The following is a 26913-nucleotide window of genomic DNA, read 5'->3' on the forward strand; positions in this document are numbered from 1 at the left end:
GGTGGGGCATGAATGGTTTAAAATGGAATTGAATAGGCCCTTGAGGGAAAGGTCATGGCCCTGAAATGTTTCTCTCTGCAGACGCTGTCCGACCTGCTGAGTTTTTCCAGCATTTTCAGTTTTTATTGCAGATTTCCAGCATCCGCAGTATTTTGCTTTCATATCGGAGTGAGGAGGAGAGACTCACTATGGTGATTCGTACAATCGAGGGGAATGGCCAGTTTTGTGGGCAGGTCAATGTTTTTTTAAATTTAGTGCAAAAGATAGTGCATCATTTGCACTTGAAATTCCTCAAACCTTTGCACCAGATGGTGGATTCGGGGCAAATTTCAGTGTCAATATTGTAGCTGTAAACTATGATTAATTATTAATCGCAGCTTATTCACAAACCTGAAACATCGGAATATTCCTCAGCATTGAATACCAGCATATTTTCGACAGGCATGCTCACAAACGCCCTGACGGCAGGGGAGTGAATGATTATTCCAGTGCTGGTCTGCCTCAGAAGACTCTCCAAGTACCTATAAAAGGAGAGTCATTTCGATGTGAACCTCATGTGAAATGTAGACCGAAGGTTGGCACTATCTAGGTCATGCATCCACAGAGCCAAACCGACCAGTGCTGAGCCATCGGGTCTCACTGACCCTAAACAGACCACAGGTGATGCTCAGTCCCTGAACCAAAGCAGGCACGGACAGCTTAACCAGATTCCTCTCACCAAACCACAGCCAAAGCACCGACCCCATGGCCAACTTTGGATCCAACTACTGTGCTGCTTTCAAATCGCGATGTGACCAATAGGAATGAACTCCTTATATAGCTTACACTGAAAGGAAGCTGCCTGAACAATACAAGAGTAAGCTGGCATCTGGTTTAAACTGATTATGCTCTAAGGTTGCACAAATTGAGAGAATTCATTGTCATTATAAAGAGCTCATTCTTAATTTAAGCGGAACTTCCTTTGGGTTCACCTCTTTGGCAACAGCTATGAAGATAAGGTATAACCATTGGTATAGTCACTGACCACTGGTGTGAGTCATGCATTACAGTTGGTCATTGAATGGCAGTAGACATAAATGGACAACGAGTGTCTGTAGGTCCACATGTCAGTGAATGACAGAGATACAGACGTACAATGAGTACCTGTAGGTCCACATGTCAGTGAATGACAGAGATACAGACGGACAATAAGTACCTGTAGATTCACATGTCAGTGAATGACAGAGATACAGACGTACAATGAGTGACTGTAGGTCCACATGTCAGTGAATGACAGAGATACAGACGGACAATTAGTACCTGTAGGTCTACATGTCAGTGAATGACAGAGATACAGACAGACAATGAGTACCTGTAGGTCCACATGTCAGTGAATGACAGAGATACAGACGGACAATGAGTACCTGTAGGTCCACATGTCAGTGAATGACAGAGATACAGACGGACAATGAGTACCTGTAGGTCCACATGTCAGTGAATAAGAGAGATACAGATGGTCATTGAGCGGCAGTACCTGTATCTGCAGAATCTTTGGAGGATATAGTGTTAGTGAAGACAATGCTCAGTCCTGAGATTGTGTTCAATATACAGAGACCCTAAATTAACTTCTCCCACCAACCACACTTGCTCCTCTTCCATTACCTAGGAGAGAACTCAAAGGCCACGCTGTATGGTGTGGTGCACTTGGTCTGGGAACTCCCTTGAACATCAGGGGATACAGATACATAACGAGTGCCAGTTTTAAGTTTAGATTGTATGGAATGTTCTATTCCGGATAGGGAGATGGTGAAGGATAGAACTGGAGTCTAATTTTTACATGCTCACAAGTTTTTAATTGAAAGGATCAAAGATGTGTGGGCAACACTGATGGAAGTCTGAGTGAATCAGGCAACTGATGTAACAAACTGAGTGATGGCAAAGGAGGAACCCATGACTGCAACTCACCCGCTCCCTCCGCACTCCACCCACTCCCCTCTGCACTCCGCCCTCTCCCCCCAGGCACTCCGCCCGCTTCCCCCAGGCACTCCGCCCTGCCCACCGTATCCCACCACACTAAATCACACTCCATCATGTCACTCAAGGCTTCAGCATACTACTGAAGACTTGTTCTCCAGAACTTGCCGTGCCCCTAGCCAAGCTGTTCCAGTACAGCTACAACACTGGCATCTACCCGGCTATGTGGAAAATTGCCCAGTTATGTCCTGTCCACAAAAAGCAGGATAAATCCAATCTGGCAAATTACCTAAGGGCAGAATTTTACCTTCCACCATGAGTGCATCAGTAGTGGGGGTGAGCGTAAAATTCCTCAGATGGCCTTCTCACCGGGCTCCCGCCCACCTTTGCATCAACTGAGACCCTTAAGTGGCCAATTATTGAGGTGGATGTTTTCAATCCTCAGGCTGAATTCCCTTTTGAATGCCTCGATTGAACCTCCCTCCGCCACCCTCTCAGGAAGTACCTTCCAGACTCCAGCCACCCTCTGGGTTAAAAATCTTTCCTCACATCACTCACTCCTTTTGCCCATTATTTTGAATCTGTGCCCTCTAGTTCTTGATGTTCTCTTGAGTGGGAACAGTTTCTCACTATTTAACCTGTCCATACCCCTCAGGATCTTGAATCCCTCTATCAAGTCTCCTCTCAGCCTTCTTTTCTCCAAGGAAAACAGTCCCAACCTCTCCAATCTATCCTCATATCTACAGTTCTTCATCCCTGGAATCATTCTTGTGAATCTCCTCTGTACTCTCTCCAATGCCTTCACATCCTCCCTCAAATATGGTGCCCAGAACTGGACACAGTACTCCAGATGAGGCCGAACTAGTATTTTATACAAGTTCAACATGACCTCCTTACTCTTGTACTCAATGCCCCTATTAATAAAACCTACAGACCAAATGCTTTATTAGCTACTCTCTTAACATGCCCTGCCATCTTCAATGACTTATATGCAAATAAACCCTTTGATCCTGCACCTCCTTCAGAGTTTCTCCCTTTATTTTATACTGTCTCAGCATCTACAAGGCACAAGTCAGGAGTGTGATGGAATACTCCCCACTTGCCTGGATGAGTGCAGCTCCCACAACACTCAAGAAGCTCAACACCATCCAGGACAAAGCAGCCTGCTTGATCGGCACCCCATCCACAAATATCCACTCCCTCCACCACTGACGCACAGTAGCAGCAGTGTGTACCATCTACAAGATGTACTGCAGCAACTCGCCAAGGCTCCTTAGGCAGCATCTTCCAAACCTGCAACCGCTACCATCTAGAAGGACAAGGGCAGCAGGCACATGGGAACACCACCACCTGGAAGTTCCCCCTCCAAGTCACTCACCATCCTGACTTGGAAATATATCGCCGTTCCTTCACTGTCACTGGGTCAAAATCCTGGAACTCCCTCCCTAACAGCACTGTGGGTGTACCTACACCACATGGACTGCAGCGGTTCAAGAAGACAGCATAACGCAACCCTCTCGAGGGCAATAAGGGATGGGCAATAAATGCTGGCCTAGCCAGCGATGCCCACATCCCATGAAAGAATTTTTAAAAAAATCTCACCACACTCCATCATATCCCAACATAGCCCATGTGACTCCATTGCACCCAACACACCCTCATACCATATCATATCATATATCTCATCACATCTCCACCCCCCATCTTATCACATCATGTTCCGCTATCCCAACACATCCTCACATCCCATCCCACTCCATCACCCCGTCATATCCCAACACATCCTCACATTCCATCCCATTCCATCACCCCGTCATATCCCAACACATCCTCACATTCCATCCCACTCCATCACATCCTATTTAATTCCATTGCTCCCTCACACTCCCATTAATGTGTCAGCTGTGGTTCACTGACATGACTCTCGCCTCTGACTGAGTATTGTGGGTTCAAGACTCCACCTCAGAGACTTGAGCACTGTCGGAGGGTCAGTACTGAGGGAGTGTCGCGCTGTCAGAGGGTCAGCACTGATGGAATGCTGCACTGTCAGAGGGTTAGTACTGAGGGAGTGCCGCACTACACTGTCAGAGGGTCAGTACTGAGGGAGTGCTGCACTGTCAGAGGGCCAGTACTGAGGGAGTGCCGCATTGTCAGAGGGTCAGTGCTGAGGGAGTGCTGCACTGTTGGAGACCTTTAGTGTGAGATGTTAAAACAAGGCCCCGTCTGCCCTCTCAGCTGGAAGATCCCATATCACTATTCCAAAAAACAACAGGGGAGCTCTCCTGGTGTCCTGACATTTATCCATCAGTCAACATCACTAAAGCAGATTGTCCGGTCATTACAATATCACTGTTTGTGGGATCTTGCTGTGTGCAAATTGGCTGCCATGTTTCCTACTTTACAACAATGTCTACACTTTAAAAGTAATTCATTAGGCTGAAAGGAGCTTGGGACATCCTGAGGTTCTGAAAGGTGTAATATAAATGCAAGACTTTCTTATCGCATTGTATCGTATCATACTCCAATCACACCCCATCATGTCAACCCATCAGACCAAAACAAAGTCATCTATCTTATATTTATGGCCCCTAGTTTTGGATGTCCTACAAGCAGAAATTTCTTCCCTATGTGTATCAAAACTTTTCCTTATTTTAAAGACATCGACCTGGTCACCCCTCAGCTTCTCCTATCTTGGGAAAACAGCCCCAGTCTGTTCAATCTTCTTTGAGTGATATACCCTCTCAGTCTGGTATCATCCTTGTGAATTGCCTTTGCACCTTCTCCACTGCCTCAATATCCCTTGTTAGAATATGGAAACGAGAACCTAGTGTCGTATAGCCAAGATTCTATACGAGTTTAACACAACTTCTCTCATTTTCAATTTTAGCCCTTTAGAAATGAACTCCAGTGCTTTGTTTATTTGCTTATGGCCTTATTAATCTTCGTTGATAGTTATCATATATCTGATCCCTCTGCTCCTCTACCCCATTTAGGGTATCTTCCAAGGAGTATCTAACCTCCTTATTGTTCGTAACAAAATACACCACCTCGCCCTTACATATATTGAAATGAATTTGACAATTACATGCCCGTTCTTCTAGTTTATTTCATGTTTTCTAGTGTGTTAACGCCATCCTCCTCAATGCACAATTAACTCTGTTCCCCAGTTTGGTGTCATCCACAAATTTTGAAATGCACATCAAATTCCTGACTCCAATTTATTGAGCTAAATGGTGAACAACAGTGGGCCCAGCACTGCTCCTCGTGGAATACCTTCCCAGAGTAGCTGTCCTTCACCCCCTCTCTGTTTCCTGCTCTGTAGTCAGCTTGCTATACATCCTTCCGCTTGCCCTCTGACTCCCACATGCTCTGGTCTTCATCATGAGTCTGCTAATGTTGCACCTTATCAAAGGCCTTTTGAAAATCCAAATATATTACATCAAATATCTCACGTCAGAGCAAATGGATTACTTAGCAAAGTAAAAACTATGGCACAAATTGTAACCGAACACCGGCAATGAATTGTGAAAGGAGCAAACACACTGCTGAAATCTGGCACTCCAGCGAGATCAACAGAAATGGTCCAAACCATATTTGTGACACATTTTAGTTACTACTCTGTGTCAGGGAGCTTTCTACCTACCAGTTGGTGTAAGCAGTGGTCAGGGTAATTTCCCCATTGGCATCCACAGCTTGAGATTGCTGCAACAACACATCCTTGCAAATCCTGGCAACATCAATGTTAACATAATGGCTGATGGAATGTATAAATCCTATGAATGCCTTGACTCCGGACAGGACCTCGGAGGGTTTGGAAATCTCCTGTGTAGCTTGGTTGTAACCAGTTAGCCGCATAATAGCTCTGAAAGGCAGAATAAAAGAATTGAAAAGCTATCAGTCTTCAACTGGCCTAATACAAAAGAGCCAACAGCTTCAACCAAGAGAGCATTAACTAAAGGGCTGGGCAGGAAACAGATCGTGGAACCCCTTCTTAACAGCTGAACTATAGGAGAAACACTGAGGATATACCCTAATCCTTTGGGAACCCATAGGACTTCAAACATAGAAGAAAACTGGGCAAGGAGGAGGAACATGTAGAGGGAAGGAGGAGGTTTCTAGTACAGTGGGAGACGGTGGTGCAGTGGTAATGTCACTGGAGTAATAATCCAGGGGCCCAGGCTCTGGGGACGCAGGTTCAAATCCCACCATGGCAGCTGGTGGAGTTTAAATTCAATTAATAAATCTGGAATTGAAAGCTAGTCTCAGTGATGATGAACATGAAACTCATTAATTGTTGTAAAAACCCATCTGGTTCACCAATGCCCTTTAGGGAAGGAAATCTGCCATCCTTAATTGGTCTGGCCTACATGTGACTCCAGACCCACAGCAATGTGGCTGACTCTTAACTGCCCTCTGAAATGGCCAAGCAAGCCACTCAGTTCAAGGGCAATTAGGGATGGGCAATATATTTTGGTCTTGCCAGCAACACCCGCGTACCATGGAATAATTTTTAAAAAAACAATGTAATAAACATGGACAGGAACGAAGAGCCAAAGATCTTTAGTCTTTATCGTAAGTGAAAACATGAGGGGCAAAACTTTACTTCAAAAAATGATTTGCAAACAAAACCATGAGCAGAAAAGCCCTTTTGATATTGTACAATCTTCTCCTTCATTATGCTCACCAACATCTGCTCTGACCTAAGCAAAATACTCAATAATGTTTCTTGCTCTTCCACTGCAAAATTCTTCTTGGGACTTGCCTGCATCATGGACTCTTTGCCAAGGTTGAAGGGGTAACAACACTCAACAGGTGGCACTTCTGGTTGGCATATTGCTACAAACAGAGGATAATATAGAACCAGACAGAACTCGCAACACAGAAACAGGTCACTTAGCCCAATTGGCCTATACTGGTGTTTATGCTCCACTGAACCTCCTCCCACTCTTTACCTCGTTCCACACTGCCCCCACATCCCTATATTTTTTTTCTCCCTTGCGTATATATCAAAACATCCTTGAATGTATCTCTGCTATTCACTTCAACTGCTGCATGTGGCAGCGAGTTTCACATTCTCACCACTCTATGTGAAACGTCTCCCTAATTCATTATTTGATCAGTTAGTATATCTTATATCTATCTGACGTTGTTCTGGACTATGCCAACAATGGACGGAAATTAGTTATCACCCACTTAAGCCTGTCTCAACCAGGAGGCCCGAGTAATAAGAACAGAAAGTGCCGGAAAAGCTCAGCGGGCCTGGTAGCTATCTGTGGAGAGAGAAACTGAGTTAACACTTCGAGTCTGTGTGACTCTTCTTCAGAGCTAAAGAGAGGTAGAAATGTGAGGCATTTTATACTGTTTAAGAGGGGCTGGAGTAGGTGGAGCAAAATAGAGGGTCAGGGATAGGTGGGAGCTGAGGAGAGATTGACAAAGATGTCATGGACACTGGACAAAGGGAGTGTTAATGGTAGCGTTAAAGACTAAAGAAGATGCTGATAGTGGCATAAAGGTAAAATAGCAGAATGTGTTAATAGTAGAACGAGTCAGCGCTCTATGAAAGCACAACATGGAAACAAGTGACAGATGGCCCTGTGGGGCTGGGGGTGTGGTTTGGGGATAAAGGTGGATAAAATAAAATAAAAGAATGAATGAATGAATAAGAATAAATAAATAAATAATGGATTAAAAAAGGGGTAAAGATGGAGGATAGAGTTCATGGTCTGATGTTGTTGAACTCAACAGAGCTCAGGAGGCCCTAAGGTTTGCTTAAAAGTCGACCTTGGACCTCATTTCACAAATTTGAAATGTGCTCCCTCGTGCCGATCTCTTATTTAGAGACAGCTCACCAACTGCGTAATGATGAATGAGCTGGGCCAAGTGCTCCAAATGTCTGTAGGGAAGCACTTGAGTAAGAGTGCCCATCATAAAATTTTAAACTGGTAATGGAGAAGATAAGGAAACAATCTAAAGAAGAATTTCTAAATTGGAAGAGGACTAAATTCAACAGGATAAGAGGGGATCTAGCCAGGGTGAAATGGAACCAAAGATTATGTTATGAATGTGATGTTTTATAAGATGATTATGCTTTGGGACTGTGTCTTTAATTCCAGGTAAAATGAGGTAGCGAAGAGGGTCATGTGATCTGTTATGAATTCTGCCTGGCAACAGGCCAGGTGGCTTGGTTACTATGGGGACAGGGAGGCCGAGAGTGAGACTTACTGGGAGCAAAGTGTAAAATGTTCACACCTAAACAAAGGCAGGAGCAGCTGTGCTGACTGTGGATAGACTTTCAGTCTCCACGTGTTTGGACAGAAAAGAGAGACAGAGGGAGGTTTCACTGAGAGACAAAGGACTGCACCTAGTGTGGTCAGCAGAGAGGAGAGTTTGTCCCTTCTGCAGGCTACCCTGCAAGCAGAAACACAGGAGGAAAGAGGGTCCCTGGTCAAAGAGACACACCTCATGGGAATCTAAGGGATCTGGGAGATTCGTCCTAGCGTAGCTGAGGGTGGGGGAGGGCAGGGAAGAATCATCGGAGCTGGCCTTACTGCTGGTATTCAGTTTGGGACTTCTCCAGGAACTGAGGGGAGCACCTTTTGACGATTACTTGCTGTCACCACTCGGTGAAATGGGGAGAGGCCAACCCATTGGGAGCTGGGTGTGACGTTGGACTGTTTCTTGTGAAAAATCCTACTCTGTGGAGAGTGGAATGTAAACTACAATTGTGGCATGGGGGTTATGGTTGTGTTAAAACATTAAAGGGGGGATATCCTTTCTGTAGTTTAGAGCACTAGGTGCCTGCTAAGTAGTGTTTGGTCGCTGTTGCTTTTAGTTTGTTTGTTACAGTAAAAGTCTTTAAACTTGAACTCTTGCCATGCAATTCTTTTAAGTTGGTCACTGGGAATTCAAATCTCTTGTTTAAAGTTATCGGTCTCTGTGGGGATCGTAACAATTGACAGGAAAAGCTGTAACGAGTGATCTTTCAGACACATGCTGGATACATTCTGACAAGGGGTGAAAGGTCAGAGAGCCAAAGGCAGGGCTCCTCATAGGTGAGGGAAACAGAGAATATGTTGAAACAAAAAAATTGGGCATATGGTGTATGTCAGGTGAAGTCTTCAAGTGAGAACCAGGCCAAAAACAAAAATAAGTTGAGAGGGAAATTAAAGCGGAAAATAAAACTGGCAAAGAGAGAATATGAGAATACAATGGCAGTCAACATAAAAGGGAATCCAGAAATGTTCTACTAACATATAAATAATAAATGGGTAGTAAGAGGTGGAGTGAGGCCTATTTGGGACAAAGAGGGTGATATATACTTAGAGACAAGGACAAGGCTAGAATATTTAATGAGTTCTTTGTATAAGTGTTTACTGAGGAAGAGGATGCAGGTAAAATATTGACAGCAGAAGAGGTGGTAGCAGGAATGGATGGAGTGAAAATTGAGAGGCAGAATAGACTGGAAAAGCTGGCTATGCTTAGGATGGATACATCACCTGGTCCAGATGGCTTGCATCCCAGGCTACTAACGGAACTGAAGGTAGAGTTAGTGGAAGGGCTCACCATAATCTTCCAATCTTCCCTCAAGGAAGGGTGTAAGGACATTCCTAGTAACTACAGGCCAGTCAGTTTAACATCAGTGGTGGGTAAGGTTTTAGAAACAGTAATCAGGGAAAATATCATCAGGCACTTGGAGAGGTTTGAGTGAATTAAGGAGAGGTTTGAGTTAATTAAGGAGAGTCAGCACGGATTTGTAGAAGGCAGATCGTGCTTGACTAATCTAATTGAATTTTTTGATGAAGTAACAGAGAAGGTTAATGAAGGGAATGTGGTGGATGTTGTCTATATGGATTTTAAGAAAGTGTTTGACAAAATAACACATAAAAGTTTGGTGTTCCCCAAGGATCAGTGCTAGGACCGCTGTATTTTATATATAGGTATAAATGACTTGGAGTTTGGAATACAGAGTAAAATTTCAAAATTTTCTGATGATATCAAAGTTGGAGGTGTGATAGACAGTGAGGATGATACCAATTAACTACAACAGGATATGAATAGTCTAACAGAATGGGCAGACAAGTGGAAAATGGAACTTAACACAGACAGGTGTGAGGTGATGCATTTTGACAGAAAGGATAGGGAGAGGCAATATAGACTGAATGGCACAATTCTAAAGAGTGTGCAGGGGGCAGAGGGATCTGGGGGCTCATATGCAAAGCATATGGGATCTTGGGCTTCATAAATAGAGGTATTGAGTACAAAATCAGAGAAGTTATGCTGAACCTTTCTAAAGCTCTGGTTAGGCCCCTCTGTGTCCAGTTCTGGTCACCACACTTTAGGAAGGATGTGAGGGTCCTTGAGAGGGTGCAGAGATTTACCAGAATGGTTCCAGGAATAAGGGATTTTAGCTACAAGGTTAGGCTGGAGAAGCTGGGGTTGTTCTCCTTGAAGCAAAGGAGATTGAGGGGAGATTTGATAGAGGAGTACAAGATTATGACAGGTTTGGATGAGGTAGATAAAGAAAAGCTGTTTCCCATTAGCTGATGGAACAAGAATTAGGGGGACACAGATTAAAGGTTTTGGGCAAGAGATACAGGAGGGAATGTGAGGAAGAATTTTTTAACGCGACGAGTGGTAATGGCCTGGAACTTGCTGCCTACGAGGAGGGTGGAAGCAGAGACAATGAATGATTTCAAAAGGAAATTGGACGGGCACTTGAGGGAAATAAACTTGCAGGGCTATGGGGATAGAGCAGGGGGAATGGGACTGACTGGATTGCTCTACAGAGAGCCGACATGAACTTGATGGGCCAAATGGCCTCCTTCTGTGCCATAATGACTATGACAATGTTGGGATGCTTACCCCGCCAGCAGTGACTCTCAGGTTAAGTCCTGGGGAGGGGGAGAGGTCAAAGCAAGAGAATCAGGCAGCAGCCTTTGGGAGTGTTGTAGAGCTGAGAGGAGCACTCTTGCTCTCTCTAGCTCCACAGCAAAGATTTTTAAACATGGATTTACTGCTGCTCGCTAGGTGGCATCCACGCCCGGGAAACTGGAGGTGAGTTGGCCCGGTGCCCACTCCACTCAGGGCAGCTTGACTTCTCCTTATAACAAACATTAGGCCCCTCATTAGCAAATGTAAGGGGTCTAACGCTGGTTTGAAATGGAAGTTTGTAAATGATTTGAGCCCAGTATGACCTTGGGCATTTTACAGACATCATCGGAGTGCAAGCTGAGCTCTATAAAAGGAGTCACTTTTCCTGTCGTTGTTCTGCCTGAAAACTGGGTGAGCAATTTCTACCCCAGTTTCACCACATCCGCCCGAACAGAATGATACAGTTCCTATGCCAACTCTTCGCTTGATGCCTCTGGTTCTTTTGCCAATTACCTTAAACCTGTGCCTTCTGGTTAATGGCCCTTCTGCCACTGGAAACCGTTTCTCCCCAATCCATCAAAAACGTTTTCTGATTTTGAACACCTCTATCAAATTTCGACTTAACCTTCTCCGCTCTCAGGAGAACAACCCCAGCTTCTCCAGTCTCTCCACATTAACTTCAGTCCCCGGTTCTATTCTAGTAAATCTCCTCCGCACCCTCTCCAAGGCCTTGATGTCCTTCCTAAAGTGTGGGGCCCAGAATTGGACACAATACTCCAGCTGGGGCCTAACCAGGTTTGGCATAAGGTCCTTGCTTTCGTTACTCAGTGCCAATGTTTTTAAAAGTCCCGTCTGCTTTTTTTAACAGCCTTCTCAACTTGTCTTCGATACCTTCAAAGGTTTGCGAATGTAGGGCCCAATCAAAGCCCTTCATAACTGTAATTAGAGAGACCATCAGGCCTCTCCTTACTTTTCAATTGCCCAGAGAAAATAGCTCCAGCCTAATTCAAGTTGCCCCAGAGTCTGAACTGTTTGGATAAGACTGAAGGCCCTTGTTAATGGCACAGAGCAGACCAGCAGCTTGTACTGTGTTGGATACATTACCTGGTGAGCCGCACCTCTAGTTGGCTTGTCAGGTATTCATTGGGTAATATTATGTGGTCAAATACGATGAGCTCCCGCACATGGTTGATGGTCATGCAGTATTCAGTGAGGGTTAAGTGATGTTTATCCATGCTGTAATAGAAACATAGACTTAATGCTGCTTTTCTTGGTCAATCGCTCACAGCCTTTCGGAGCCCTTTAATTAAATGTCCTGTTTAGTTTGCGATCTTTGACGCTTTCTCCAGGAGCTTCTGACACACCCTGACGTGCCTCTTACCTAGGCCCAGAAAACGTAGGTACAGGTTGGCACATCGACCTGGCTCAGGGGTTAACCCAGTTAAATCACGCGGAACAGGGCACTGGTTACCATCCTGCATTTTTGCCAAGCCAGACCGGGGGTTATATGGGGCTGGGTGAGGAGAATCCCGCCTTTGAGTGACAGATGTATCTGCCGGCATTATCAGCGCCATCCTGGGGTACTGAATATCTCACGAATCTCCACATCTCAAAAAAAGGCCGGACAAGGTGACGGGGGCAGGGTTGAGGGTGGAGCAACATTAGGCAAACAATTCAAATCAGACATGATCCCAGGATCAATCTGAACTATGCAGTCTGAGGTAAAAAGTACCTGGAATAAATACTAAAGCAAAGTACTACAAATGCTGGCAGTCTGAAATAAAAACAGAAAATGTTAGGAATACTCAGCAGGTCTGGCAACATCTGTGGAGAGAGAAAGAGAGTTAACCTTTCATCAAAGCTACCTGGTAGATTAAAGAGCATCTGGTTTTGATTCATGTGAGTATCCAATTCATGTTAGCTCAATGTCACCTCGCAAAATAATTAACCTTTTACTATTAGAAAAGCTAAATTTATCTTCCCTATTCCTAAGAAAAATTTGCCTTTGTAGAACACCTTATCACATCTCCCAGGAATACAAAATGCTTTTTCTAAATTCATTCATGGGATGTGGGCATCACTGGCTAGACCAGCATTTATTACCCATCCCTAATTGCCCCTTGAGAAGGTGGTGGTGAGCTGCCTTCTTGAACCGCTGCAGTCCATGTGGTGTAGGTACACCCACAGTGCTGTTAGGGAGGGAGTTCCAGGATTTTGACCCAGCGACAGTGAAGGAACGGTGATATATTTCCAAGTCAGGATGGTGAGTGACTTGGAGGGGAACTTCCAGGTGGTGGTGTTCCCATCTATCTGCTGCCCTTGTCCTTCTAGGTGGTAGTGGTTTTGGGTTTGGAAGGTGCTGTCCAAGGAGCCTTGGTGAGTTTCTGCAGTGCATCTTGTAGATGGTACACACTGCTGCTACTGTGTGTCGGTGGTGGAGGGAGTGAATGTTTGTGGATGTGGTGCCAATCAAGCGGGGCTGCTTTGTCCTGGATGGTGTTGAGCTTCTTGAGTGTTGTGGGAGCTGTACTCATCCAGGCAAGTGGAGACATAAAATGACGTAAAACCACTGTCACTAGTCCTTAGACAAACAGTGAATGGGCAGTTAACCTGTCTCATCAATGGAGGAATGTTAGCTGAACTACTGGGACATCCATCTGAACCACCACAATAGGCAGGTACAGTCGTGATTCAATGCCACCCCCTCAGTATAACCCTGGAGTAACAGGTCAGGTTATCACAAAGTGACTTAAATTAGTGCATTAAGCACAACCCCCTTTAACCAGAACAAAAATGTCAACAGGGCAAATATTCCTACCCCAATACTAAAGCTGCCAACTCACACTGGCACTGCTGTAAGAGGTAAAGCAAGGGGTATGTGGGTGGGAACATGTGGACAGTAATATACTGCAGCTGAAACTTGAAGGAACGTGGCCACTTAAAGGTAAAGGATGACAACTGGAAGGTAGATTTTCAACTCTAATATTTCAGACACAAATGAACACCAGGGTCCAGCACCAAGGGGTCTCTGACACTCACCATGTCTAACTATGCACCCCCTACCCCCTCTCCCTGACGGTGATCCTCTCCGACTGTGACCCCCTCTCTATGACTGTGACACTCATTCTTTAATGTAACCCCCTTTCTCTGACTGTGACCTTCTCTCGCTGACCAAGACCCCCGCTCTATGACTCTGACCCCCCCTTCTTTGATTGTAACCCTCTCGCTCTGGCTGTGATCCCCTCTCTCTGACTGTGACCCCCTCTCTCTGACTGTGACCCCCTCTCTCTGACTGTGACCCCCTCTCTCTGACCAAGACCCCCTCTCTCTGACCAAGACCCCCTCTCTATGACTCTGATCCCCCCTTCTCTGATTGTAACCCTCTCGCTGTGACCCCCTCTCTCTGACTGTGACCCCCTCTCCCTGACTGCGATCCCCCCCTTTCTGACTGTGATCCCCCCTGACTGTGACCCCCTCTCTCTGACTGTGACCCCCTCTCTCTGACTGTGACCCCCTCTCTCTGACTGTGACCTCCTCTCCCTGACTGTGACCCCCTCTCCCTGACTGTGACCCCCTCTCCCTGACTGCGATCCCCCCCCTTTCTGACTGTGATCCCCTCTGACTGTGACCTTCTCTCTCTCTCTGGCTGTGCCCCCCTCACTTTGACTGTAACCCTCTTGGACTGTGACACTCTATCACTGACTGTGACCCTCTCGGACTGGGATGCCCTCTCTCTGACAATTATCGTCTCTGACTGTGACCCCCTCTCTCTGACTGTGACCCCCTCTCTCTGACTGTGCCCCTTCTCCCTGACTGCGACTCTCCCCTTTCTGACTGTGACCCCCTCTCTCCGACTGTGACCCCCTCTCCCCGACTGTGACCCCCTTTCCTTGACTGTGACGCCCTCTCCCAGACTGTGACCCTCTCTCTGACTGTGTCCCTCTCTCCAACTGTCTCTGACTAATGCCCTCTCCAGCTCTGGCCCTGTTTGCAGTGCATGTTGGCTGCTGGTGCCCTTGCAAAAGATGGCACTGATCTCCTAACCTTTAACCTGCAGAGTCAATTGCTCACTATCACTGCCGTGTAGCTTTTCCCTGCACATATATTTGGTGGCCATACTTCAGGTGTGAGTTGCTCCTGCCAGGTGCCAGCTGAACTCCCTGCCATTTCTTCCGCCATTGTGTGCCACATCATCCCACTCAACAAATATTGTCATATAAATACTGTGGCTACAAGAGCAGGTCAGAGGCTGGGAATTCTGCAGCGAGTAACTCACCTCCTGACTCCCCAAAGCCTGTCCACCATCTACAAGGCACAAGTCAGGGTTGTGATGGAATACTCCCCACTTGCCTGGATGAGTGCAGCTCCCACAACACTCAAGAAGCTCGACACCATCCAGGACAAAGCAGCCCTGCTTGGTTGGCACCCCATCCACAAACATTCACTCCCTCCACCAGTGACGCACAGTAGCAGCAGTGTGTGTACCATCTACAAGATGCACTGCAGGAACTCACCAAGGCTCCTTAGACAGCACCTTCCAAACCCACGACTGCTACTGTCTAGAAGGACAAGGGCAGCAGATAGATGGGAACACCACCACCTGGAAGTTCCCCTCCAAGTCACTCACCATCCTGACTTGGAAATATATCGGCCGTTCCTTCACTGTCACTGGGTCAAAATCCTGGAACTCCCTCCCTAACAGCACTGTGGGTGTACCTACACCACATGGACTGCAGCGGTTCAAGAAGGCAGCTCACCACCACCTTCTCAAGGGCAATTAGGGATGGGCAATAAATGCTGGCCTAGTCAGCGACCCCCACATCCCATCAATTAATTTTTAAAAAATTGCACTTATGTCTTTTCAGTCGCAAATGGCATTATTAGCTTCAAGCTCTTCATTCCGATATCTTGAGTTCCCTGAGCTATTGTGCGTCGCAATGTTGGAATGTCAGTACAACTAAGCCAAGTGGTCCTTGGAGCAGGAGTGGTACAGCCCTGAGACAGCTGCCCGCTCCTGTGCCATCAGCCTGGGCAGCTAGTACATTTACCCCAACGTCCTGGTACCAGGACACAGACTAGACCAACGGACAGCAAAAAAGCTCATCACTAACTGGCATCAATCACGCGTTGAGGATGTGGGTTCTCTGCAAGTAACCCAATGATAATTTCCTTCACCCACTTGGTGTCGATGAGTCTATCCTTGCGCTGGCTCTCTGTGCCCGGCTTCTCGCGGCTGGGCTCCGCTTTCTTGCTGACTGGTTTCTTACGCTTCTTGTTCACGGCTTTGCTGATGGTCTGTGCGGTGTACTTGGGCAGGAGCTGCAGGGAAAGGAGGTGCGTGTGTGTGTCAGTACGGCTCCAACGAATTTCTATCTCCGAGCAAAAACAAAGAGATATCCCCCCCCCACCGCCCACCCCCCCAACCCGCCCCCCGCCACCCCCAGCCCAGCCACACCCACCTTCTCACTGAGGTTCCGTTGCTCGTAGCAGAGCTCGATCATACAGATGCTGGCGTGTTTGGTGATTTCATCCAGGAAGTTGTTGCACAGACCAATGCTTCGTTTCTGGAGGACAGGGTACTGCACAGAAAGACACAACACTCCCATCAGATGCTGCGCTCCAAGCAACAACGGTGCCCCCAGGGCAGGTCCGCACTCCAGCCTGGGGTTCGGGCCCTGCATTTCATGTGCCAGAGTGACCTTGGCAGGAGGCGTCTCTAACCAACGTGCACCAGTACGCTCAGTCCCACCTCTTATAGTGCCTGATCTAGCTCTACCGTCTGGGAGCTTAATTCCCCAGTCTTGTGTGTGCCCTTAACATATACTGCAGCGGTGGGCAACTGTGCCAACTCCCATTGAAGGAAGAATCTCAGCCCATGCCATCTCGCCCTTCTATAACCCCAGCCAGTTACAACAAATCGTGCCCTCCCATCATTGCACTGCCTGGCTCTGTGGGGCAGTGGGCATCAGGTCTAAGAGGATGGGCCCCATGTCTGGTTATTGGTCTAAAAAAGAACCTCTTTTTCAGCTCCTTTAGGAATCTAGGAACAGGAGGAGGTCATTCAGCCCCTTGAGTCTGTTTTGCCATTCCACTCGATCATGGCTGATCTGTATCTCAACTCTATCGACCCTGCCTTGGTTCCGTGACCATCGATAACCTCACCCTACAGAAGTCTCTCGCTCTCGGTTTTAAATTTTTCAATTGTCCGGAAGGTCCCTTAATGGGGGAAGGGTTTCAGTTTTCCAGGACACTTTGTGTGAAGAAATGATTCCTGACATAAGGCCCGAACATCCTAGCTCTAACTTTAGGACTGGGCTGTGCCCTCGCCGACTGCAAAAGCAGAAAGGTGCCCAGATAACAGCTACATGGCAGCAATGCAGTGTGTAAAGATTCAAGGGGTCTCGAGCAAATGCCAAGTACCTTCAGCTCCCAGTTCTGCTGCTAAATAGAAAACTCCTTCAAAAAGGAGGAATCGAATGCAGAGAAGCCAGTTGTGTGAGACTGTGGCTGCAGTGCACTGTTCCTTGGGCTGTAGGAGCAGTCCGAGGCCCCCTTAACTCAATCTCCGAGACTATCCACCGAGATAATGGTAATGTCGCTGGACTAGTAACCCAGGGGCCCGGCCGAATGCTCTGGGGACATGGGTTCAAATCCCACCATGGGAGCTAGTGGAATTTAAATTCAATTAATAAATCTGGAATTTAAAGCAAGTCTCAGTAATGGTGACAATGAAACGACCATCAATTGTTGTAAAAACCCATCTGGTTCACTAATGCCCCTTTAGGGAAGGAAATCTGCTGTCCTTACCTGGTCTGGCCTACATGTGACTCCAGACCCACAACAATGTGGTTGACTCTTAACTGCCCTTGGGAATGGCCTAGCCAACCACTCAGTTCAAGGGCAATTAGGGATGGGCAACAAATGCTGGTCTTGCCCACATCCCATGGAAGTATGGAAAGAAAGTTAAAGTTGAGGAGAGTAGGTGCAAGAGGAACTGGAAGCACAGAGAGCAAAGATCTGCAGGGACTCACCTCCTCGGGGCACATGTCGTGGATACAGCTCGAGAAGTGGGAGCAAACCATTGGGAACGCAATCAGGTACTGCAGTTGTGTAGGGTCCTCGGAGCTTTGTGAGAACATCTTCTCAAACAAACGTGGGTAGAAGCTGCCACGGGAAAGGAGAGGAGAGAGTGTCAGAGCGTGAAAGCGCGACTGATCCCGGGAGAAGTTGGGGAAGTCCACGACACAGGCCCCCTTGCTCGCATATTTAGTCAACTTCAGTCAACAAGGGCTTATTCTCTATCGTGCCCCTCATGCCCAGAGAGAAACCTTCTCAGAGTCCTTCACACTGTGGGCGTCAGGGTGAAAAGTTAAGACGGAGGAGGTTAGTTAGTGGGCAGGGGTGGGGGGTGGGGGCGCAGTTGTTTTCAAAGGGGTACTGATGGGCTTTTCGATAGGATAAGGAGGAGGTGTCCGGGGGAGTGGGTTGTGGGAGCGCAGAGTTAGCGTTCAAGAAGGCAGGAGCTAATTGTTGAATGAGTGCCACTTTGGGGCACATTATATTGCATTGGGTGAACAGTTTTCAGGCATCAGCCCATAATGCAGGAGAATTGTGTTATCACACGCCCCTTTCCGACTCTCTCCACACACGTGGACTCTCAGCCTTTTTGGTGCAGGCTTGCTCTCTCTCTCAGCACAGATTCAGACATACAATGAGGCCTGGTGTCGCCGTCTCGCCCTTCCTCCTTCCCTCTCGCACACCCTGCGTGAGAAACGGGTTGGCTCCCAAACTTGAGCTCGACAGAATGAGATTTTCTTCCTCGACGGCCGGCCCTAAGGCTGGAAACTCCTCCCCTGAACACTCGGCCATCAGCCCACCCAATCCCCACGTCAGACGTGAAGCACTTACGAGCACAGGAACTGAGGAGCAGGAGTAGGCCATTCAGCCCCTCGAGCCTGCTCTGCCGTTCAATTAGATCATGGCTGACTGTCTCCCTCAATGCCACTTTCCCGCACTACCCCCATAGCTCTTGGTGTCATTCATATCTTGAAACCTATCGACTTTATGAACATGCTCAATGATTGAGCTCGCACAGCCCTCTGGGGTAGAGAATTCCAAAGAGTCATCAGCCTCTGAGTGAAGAAATTCCTCCTCAACTCAGTCCTAAATGGCCTGCCTCTTGGCCTGAGATTTTGTCCCCTGGTTTTAGACTCACCAGCCAGAGGAAACCTCCTTCCTACACCCACCCTGCCAAGCCCTGGAAGAATTTTTTATGTTTGAACGAGACCATGTCTCATTCTTCTAAACTCTAGAGACTACAGACCCGGTCTCATCAATCTCACCTCAAAGGACAGTCCCGCCATCCCAAGGATTAGTCACTCACTTAGAATAGTCGAACTTTCTGTTCTGAACGGGGATCAGTTGGCTACAATCTGGTGCACAACAGTGCAAGTTCAATCCCCATATCTACCTCCTTGTCTTGTTCCATGTTTGACTTGGAGCGGTGCCCCTTAAGCTATATAACCAACTGTCTCTCTCTAATGGAGAGAGATGCCTATGGTCCTTTGCGGACGATGGCTAATTTCCTACTGACTTCATCCTGAGACGAAGAATGTCAGGAGCTGTGACCTGTCATAGATTGTGTCGAAACGCTCTCCGCACAATGACATTAGGAAGAGAGAGGAATTCTCTGCTCACTCTCCTTCCAGGGACAAACAATGCTTTATGAACGTGGGCCAGGTTAATGGGTTTACAGTGAGCATGTGCGTAAGCGTCTGTGTGCGTTCGTTCTGTACATACCAGAATGGAGTGAGGTCAGATGTCTCCTCCAACAGGCCATGCAAATTGTCCAGCATCTTTGTGTGGAAGACAATGGTGTTCATGAGGGAGGCAAGCTTGAGATTTTCCCGTAGAACCAAAGGGGTTTTAGCAATACTGGTATAAGCCTGGAATAGAGAAGGAAACGGGTGTAACAAGACTGATGCCAAGGGAAAAAATCCATGATTCCTTATCATCAAATCCCATCAGGCTCCATCATTTCCCATCCATTTTCCATCACACTGCATCATTCCGCCACCTCCTCATCTCACACACCTCATCGCACCTTCACACACCTCATCGCACCTTCACACACCTCATCGCACCTTCACACACCTCATCGCACCTTCACACACCTCATCGCACCTTCACACACCTCATCGCACCTTCACACACCTCATCGCACCTTCACACACCATCACACTCAGTCACACCATCATATACTATCACATCACATCCCATCCCACTCCATCACCCCATCATATCCCAACACATCCTCACATCCCATCCCACTCCATCACCCCGTCATATCCCAACCCATCATCACATCCCATCCCACTCCACTGTCGGAGGCTATAATCAGGGAGTGCTGCACTGTCAGAGGGTCAGTTCTGAGGGAGTGCTGCACTGTCAGAGGGTCAGTACTGAGGGAGTGCTGCACTGTCGGAGGGTCAGTACTGAGGGAGCGCTGCACTGTCGGAGGGTCAGTACTGAGGGAGTGCCGCACTGTCAGAGGGTCAGTGCTGAGGGAGTGCTGCACTGTCGGAGGGTCAGTGCAGAGGGAGCACTGCAGTGTCAGAGGGTCAGTGCTGAGGGAGTGCCGCACTGTCGGAGGGTCAGTACTGAGGGAGCACTGCAGTGTCAGAGGGTCAGTACTGAGGGAGCGCCGCACTGTCGGAGGGTCAGTACTGAGGGAGTGCCGCACTGTCGGAGGGTCAGTACTGAGGGAGTGCCGCGCTGTCGGAGGGTCAGTACTGAGGGAGCGCCGCACTGTCGGAGGGTCAGTACTGAGCGAGTGCTGCTCTATTGGTGGGTCAGTACTGAGGGAGTGCTGCGCTGTTGGTGGGTCAGTACTGAGGGGGTGCTGCACTGTTGGTGGGTCAGTACTGAGGGAGTGCTGCACTGTTGGTGGGTCAGTACTGAGGGAGCACCACACTGTCGGAGGGTCAGTACTGAGCGAGTGCTGCTCTATTGGTGGGTCAGTACTGAGGGAGTGCTGCGCTGTTGGTGGGTCAGTACTAAAGGAGTGCTGCACTGTTGGAGGGTCAGTGCAGAGGGAGCACTGCAGTGTTGGACGGTCAGTACTGAGGGAACGCCGCACTGTCGGAGGGTCAGTATTGAGGGAGTGCCGCACTGTTGGAGGTTCAGTACTGAGGGGGCGTTGCACTGTCGGAGGGTCAGTACTGAGGGAACGCCGCACTGTCGGAGGGTCAGTACTGAGGCAGTGCCGCACTGTCAGAGGGTTAGTGCTGAGAGAGTGGTGCATTGTCAGAGGGTCAGTGCTGAGGGAGTGCGGCACTGTCGGAGACCTTTGGGGTGAGATGTTAAAACAAGGTCTGCCCTCTTGGCTGGAAGGTCCCATAGCACTATTCCGAAAAACAACATTGTCCTGAGGCTAATATCTATCCCTTAGTCAACATCGCTAAACCAGATTAACTGGTCATTATTATATTGCTGTTTGATGGGATCTTGCTGTACCCAAATTGGCAGCCATTTTTCGTGCAGTTCAACAATAACTACACTTCAAAGGTAATTCATTTGGCTATAAAAGAGCTTTGGGACATCCTGAGGTAGCGAAATGCATAATATAAATGTGAGACTTTCTTTATTATTACATCATATCCTATCATACTCCAGTCAAACCCCATCATGTCAACCCATCAGACCAAAACAAAGTCATCACACTCGATTACACCTCATTCGATTGCAGGTAGCCCGGCAGTGAAGGATAGAACTAGAGTCTAAGAGTTTTGCTTCCCACGGGCCGACCTGATCAGGAGTAAAATCGCATGAGATGATGTCCGGCGAGAGTCCCGACATCATCGGTCACTCTCGCGATATTTCACTTGGCGGGTGCGCACAGGGGTCGGACGCGCGCCCGCCGACAATTAGGCGGGTAATTAAGCCCCTTAACAGCCTCGTTATCTGTGATGTTTCGTAGCCCGTCCAACCTTACGGTTGGCGGATGGGCCAATCGGCCAGGGGGGGCTTCACATTTTTGATGGAACCTCATCCAAGGGCGGGATGAAATCTCCGTCAGGAGAAAAATAAAAATAAATATCTGGGGACAGCATTGTTATGAGGTATATTTTCAGGTGCTTGATTGCCATGCATGGACATTATTTTTTTGCAGCTTTTTTAAACCTTTATTTCATCATTTGCAGGTCTGCAGCTCCCTGAGGCAGCCTTCAGGGAGCTCTCTCGCAGCGATCGCCCATACCCGTGGTGACGTCATTGCCTGCCCTCTTCCCTCCCTCCACCCCGGCAACGCTGAGCTTTTTAGGATGCGTTTCACGGCCGAAAGTGTGAAATTGCAGCTGGGGGTTGTTTGCGGGCAGGGAGGGTCTGTTTCCTGGCTGCTCCTGGGCTGGCTGATCACGCGTGCCCAACAGCTGAAGAGTTCAGGCCTAATATTACACACTTACAAGTTTTTATTTACGGAGGGGCACATTCTGAATGTGCAACGTCAAACCCAAGAGCCAGTTTCAGTCGGCTCCTATGCAGAGGAGCTCACGGGAATCCCCAGTTAATGCCCACCACCTTAATTAGCATGCAATTAACAACTGCCCCCTGATGCCAATCACATTCCGTTGCATTCAATTTCATCCCATAATATAACCCCCTGCACCCTACAATATGCCAAGAGTGGGATACTGTTGTCTAATTCCTGTTGGCAGAAAGACGTCCTTACCTGAAGTCGAAACCAGTCTAGTCGTAATCCTTGGAAGTTGAATGCCTCTTCGTTGTCAACTACAGTTCACAAAACACAGAGAAAGAGAGAGAGAGAATCTCCTTTACCCCCCGTAAAATAACACAGACAGTATTCGTTATCCACCTCAAAGTATCAGAGTGCCCATTACCCCCACTCCCTAATATATAAAAACATTGCATTGTGAATATCTAGCTCATGTGTTTTCGACTATAGCTTTTGCTGTTGGAAATAAAATCTTAGCTGCAAAAAAATGGGACAAATTCAAGCAAAGCAAGCTTGGAGTCTCTTGCACTTAAAAGGCTGTAGCCATGTTGCATTAGGAGGTTAACAGCTAGAAAGGTAAGTTAATTAAAACGCTGGGTTTTAGAGATTGCCAGGACACCTTAAGGAGTGGCAGTTCAAAAGGTGACCTGTGTTTGTTTAACTAAGTCAGAAGAGGTGGAGCTATAAAAAGAAACAGTAGGTAGGCTTACTTAGCTAAAGAGCTGGAGACATGATGTCTGCAAAGCTTGCAGTAATGGCAGTCCAGAGGGATGTTTTTGTTTCGGGGCGGGGTGGAGCTAAATTAGTTCAAAAGCATTCAGTCAGTTCTGAAAGGTTGTAAAACCCATTTACTTTTTCAGGTCAAAGAAGAAACTGTAAATGAGGGATAATTAAGCTCAAGGTCGGTTTGAGGACAGCCCAGAGCAGGCTATGTCATTATGGAGATGGGTGGAACTTAGGAAGGCTCCCTGATTTCATTTTATCTGGGCGTTTGCTGGGAGAGTTGGTTGCAGTTTGGACCTCGTGCAGCTTGCAGCTCACTGAGGGAAGCTAGCCAGAGTAAATGACAGTTAGATAGACCAGCATTGTAAGCAGAGTAAAACATCAACTTCATCATTGACTGTGTGGCATGCGGGTGAGGCTTAATCTCAGTTTGAAACTTGTGAGGGAACAGAAGCTGCAAGATTGCCTAGTTTAAAGCTAGTGGGAGAACCTATAGTGGTCCTCATCGCAGTTTGAAACTTGGTGAGGGAACAGAAGCTGCAAGGTTGCCTAGTTTAAAGCTAGTGGGAGAACCTATAGTGGTCCTCATTGAGTCTTATTGCAAAGGAACGTAATCAGCTGAATTAGCTTGGCAGTATTAAAAAGTCATTAGAACAAGGGACTGGGGCCTCCATAGTCAAAAGATGGTAAATAAAGTTTTACATCCAAGAATAGCTAGAGCTGAGGAGAATTCTCCAGAGCATTGTAGCATACCTATGGGTGGTCCCTACAGAAATAAATAATGTTAAGATTTATGTGTCTTATAAGAGAATTCTTGGGAGAAGTAAGAAGTAAACCTAAGTGCACAACAATAAGCTATAGTGTTAACTTAAACATATTTGCTTTATTTAATTCTTCTATACACAATAAAGTTTATTTTGTTAAAAAATGAAATGAAATCTTGTGGAATCTTGAGGTATTTGGATTTAATTTTAAATGTTAACAGCCCCCAACTGGATTGTAACAAAATAATAAAACAATATGCAATGTTTGAAGTGTTGGAGCGTGTTAATATTTGAATGGTTTCAATAGGATCATAGAAATTTACAGCACAGGAGGCTATTCAGCACACCGTGTGTGCACCAGTTGGCAAGGAACCATTCAGCCTAATTGTCACTTTCCAGCTCTTGGTCTGTAGCCCTGTAGGATACAACATTCCAAAGCCTATATCCAAGTGCTTGTTAAATATGATGAGGGTTTCTGCCTGATCTACCAGTAGATGTTAGATGAGTTGGTGCATTCAGTCTGTCAGGAACCCGAGCTAACTGGTTCCAGAGGGAATAATTAATATTAGGTCCCCACGGCTAGGATTTTTGGAAGCCAATTGCAGAATCCAATGGCAGAGCTGCATGCTTTACCCGCTAAGTCTCGAACCATACCTTGTTTGATATTCAGGGATGTCAAGCTGTTCACAAAGGACGACATAATCACAGATTCTTCCTCCGGACAAACGCAGAGGTTCTGAAAAGGTGGAAGCCAAAACATTTCCAATCAAATCCTTTGAACGGTATATTTAACTGTGGGTGTGGGGTCTGTATGAAGTGACTAAATAGAGCACATTACACAAAAGGCAAATATTTTTAGAACTTTGATCAAATCGATTGAGCAGAAAATATTCCCCTTAGACCATTGTTGAACAATAGACCAACTCCAGGCTCATCGCACTGTAACTTTTCTGTCAGCAGATTGAATCGACACCCCCTGTCTATCCTACTCCCACTGATCCTAAGAGAAGTTGGTGTCTGCGGCTGACATCCCTCGTTTAACAGTGCTCAAAACCCCGCCCCAGAACTTCCTTCCCATACGACAGAGGCGTTCCATTTACCTGAATTGTTTCATTGAGAACAACTGCATCGAAGTGGGCCAGATAGGAGACAAAGTAGCGCTGAATCACCTTCTTAAACTTACGCAGCAGCGCTCGCAGTTCCTCCATCACGAACAGCAGCTCTGCTATGTTACTGGAACAGAAGGGGCACAATGTAACTCAGCTAGCCATCGTCTGAAACCACAAACTGGAGGCAAAGGGGCCATCTCGGCCCTCTCCCCAGCCTTTCCGACACATTCCCTCTGTTCCCTTCACCACAAGGCCTTTAAACTAGGCCGGGACCCCATGTACTTCAGCATGTGCTGGGCAATCCCAAACCCTATTATAAGGGGGAATCTAGCATTTGTAACTCAGTGACTGCTGCAGGGGGCTCCCTACATTGGGAGTCCAATTGGCCTCAACCTCCCCAAACTATGGGGCATCTTGGGCAGGAAGGGGGAGGGATATGGGCCTCAGGACCACGTGAGTGGGCCCCACCTTGGGGATGCAGGTCGGGATCAGTGGGGCAAGCAGCTGCTGTTCAAGCTCCACACTTCCACCTACCCCCACCCCCCCCAGGGGGTCCATCAACCGTTCCTGCAGTTTAACAATGACGCCATTTCATTGGCTGTAAAATGCTTTGGGGCGGCCTGAGGTCATGAAAATCGCTATATAAATGCAAGTCCTACTTACTTCTACATCTAATGGTGAGCTGTGCTGGCCTTGGTTCCAGCTACCTCTCGAGTAAAACATGTCCTGTGCTTTTTAACTGCTCACACTCCAGCAATACCCCTGACTTAATGAGGTGCCCGAAACATTGGGTGTTGCCAAGTTGCAGCAAGGTTTTCAGGTCCTGGTTCTGTGGAGAGGGTCCTTACACGGAGGACATGTCTCCCAAGCAGAGACCCTGCATTTGTGGATTCCTCGGTAGTTTTGTAACGAGACGTGTAATGTAACAATTAAGTAAATCTTCCTGAACTGCCTTCATGGAGCTGGCTTTTCTCTGGGACTCAATACAGGGTCACTGATTTTGTCTGCAGCCACCGTGTTGTTCAGATAGCTTCTGATATATCTCCACCCAATCAAACTTCTTTTCCCTCCGTACAAAGCAATCTTACTTCAACGCATTTGCTGCAGTTGTCAAGCATTTCAGAGAGTTTGTTCCAATTTTGAGACAGCGTAAGGCTCTCATGACACTGTCCCCATCAAATACTCCCAGGGCAAATACAGCACGGGGTTAGATACAGAGTAAAGCTCCCTCTACACCGTCCCCATCAAACACTCCCAGGACAGGTACAGCACAGGGTTAGATACAGAGTAAAGCTCCCTCTACACTGTCCCCATCAAACACTCCCAGGACAGGTACAGCACAGGGTTAGATACAGAGTAAAGCTCCCTCTACACTGTCCCCATCAAACACTCCCAGGACAGGTACAGCACGGGGTTAGATACAGAGTAAAGCTCCCTCTACACTGTCCCCATCAAACACTCCCAGGACAGGTACAGCACAGGGTTAGATACAGAGTAAAGCTCCCTCTACACTGTCCCCATCAAACACTCCCAGGACAGGTACAGCACAGAGTTAGATACAGAGTAAAGCTCCCTCTACACTGTCCCCATCAAACACTCCCAGGACAGGCACAGCACGGGGTTAGATACAGAGTAAAGATTCCTCTACACTGTCCCCATCAAACACTCCCAGGACAGGTACAGCACGGGGTTAGATACAGAGTAAAGCTCCCTCTACACTGTCCCCATCAAACACTCCCAGGACAGGTACAGCACGGGGTTAGAGACACATCTTCCCTTCACCCTCCCTGTCAGCATTCTGCAGGGATTGTTCCTTCCAGGACACCCTGTCCACTCCTCCATCACCCCCTATACCTCAACACCCTCCCACGGCACCTTCCCATGCAACCGCAGAAGGTGCAACACCTGCCCCTTTATTTCTCCCTCCTCAACGTCCAAGGGCCCAAACACTCCTTTCAAGTGAAGCAGCATTTCACTTGCA

General features: G+C 47.4%; 1 protein-coding gene across 2 annotated transcripts in view; it reads right to left on the bottom strand.

Annotated features, from left to right (window-relative positions):
* Nucleotides 1-26913, bottom strand: part of LOC144672721 (nck-associated protein 1-like) — a 101858-nt gene that overhangs the window by 27096 nt on the left and 47849 nt on the right. For both annotated transcript variants that reach the window (XR_013574154.1, XM_078534666.1), the window contains exons 13-22: nt 24924-25056; nt 24478-24559; nt 22553-22611; nt 19624-19769; nt 17856-17988; nt 16284-16403; nt 16004-16143; nt 11929-12060; nt 5597-5815; nt 391-521 (exon numbers count right to left, since the gene is read on the bottom strand). Coding sequence is in view for 1 of the 2 variants with exons in the window: in XM_078534666.1 (XP_078390792.1) it covers nt 391-521; nt 5597-5815; nt 11929-12060; nt 16004-16143; nt 16284-16403; nt 17856-17988; nt 19624-19769; nt 22553-22611; nt 24478-24559; nt 24924-25056 (1295 nt within the window). In the remaining variant the exon portion in view is untranslated. The remainder of the gene's footprint in view (nt 1-390; nt 522-5596; nt 5816-11928; nt 12061-16003; nt 16144-16283; nt 16404-17855; nt 17989-19623; nt 19770-22552; nt 22612-24477; nt 24560-24923; nt 25057-26913) is intronic.

Source organism: Cetorhinus maximus, chromosome X (genome assembly GCF_964194155.1).
Source record: "Cetorhinus maximus chromosome X, sCetMax3.hap1.1, whole genome shotgun sequence".
In the NCBI taxonomy this organism is placed as follows: Eukaryota; Metazoa; Chordata; class Chondrichthyes; order Lamniformes; family Cetorhinidae; genus Cetorhinus; species Cetorhinus maximus.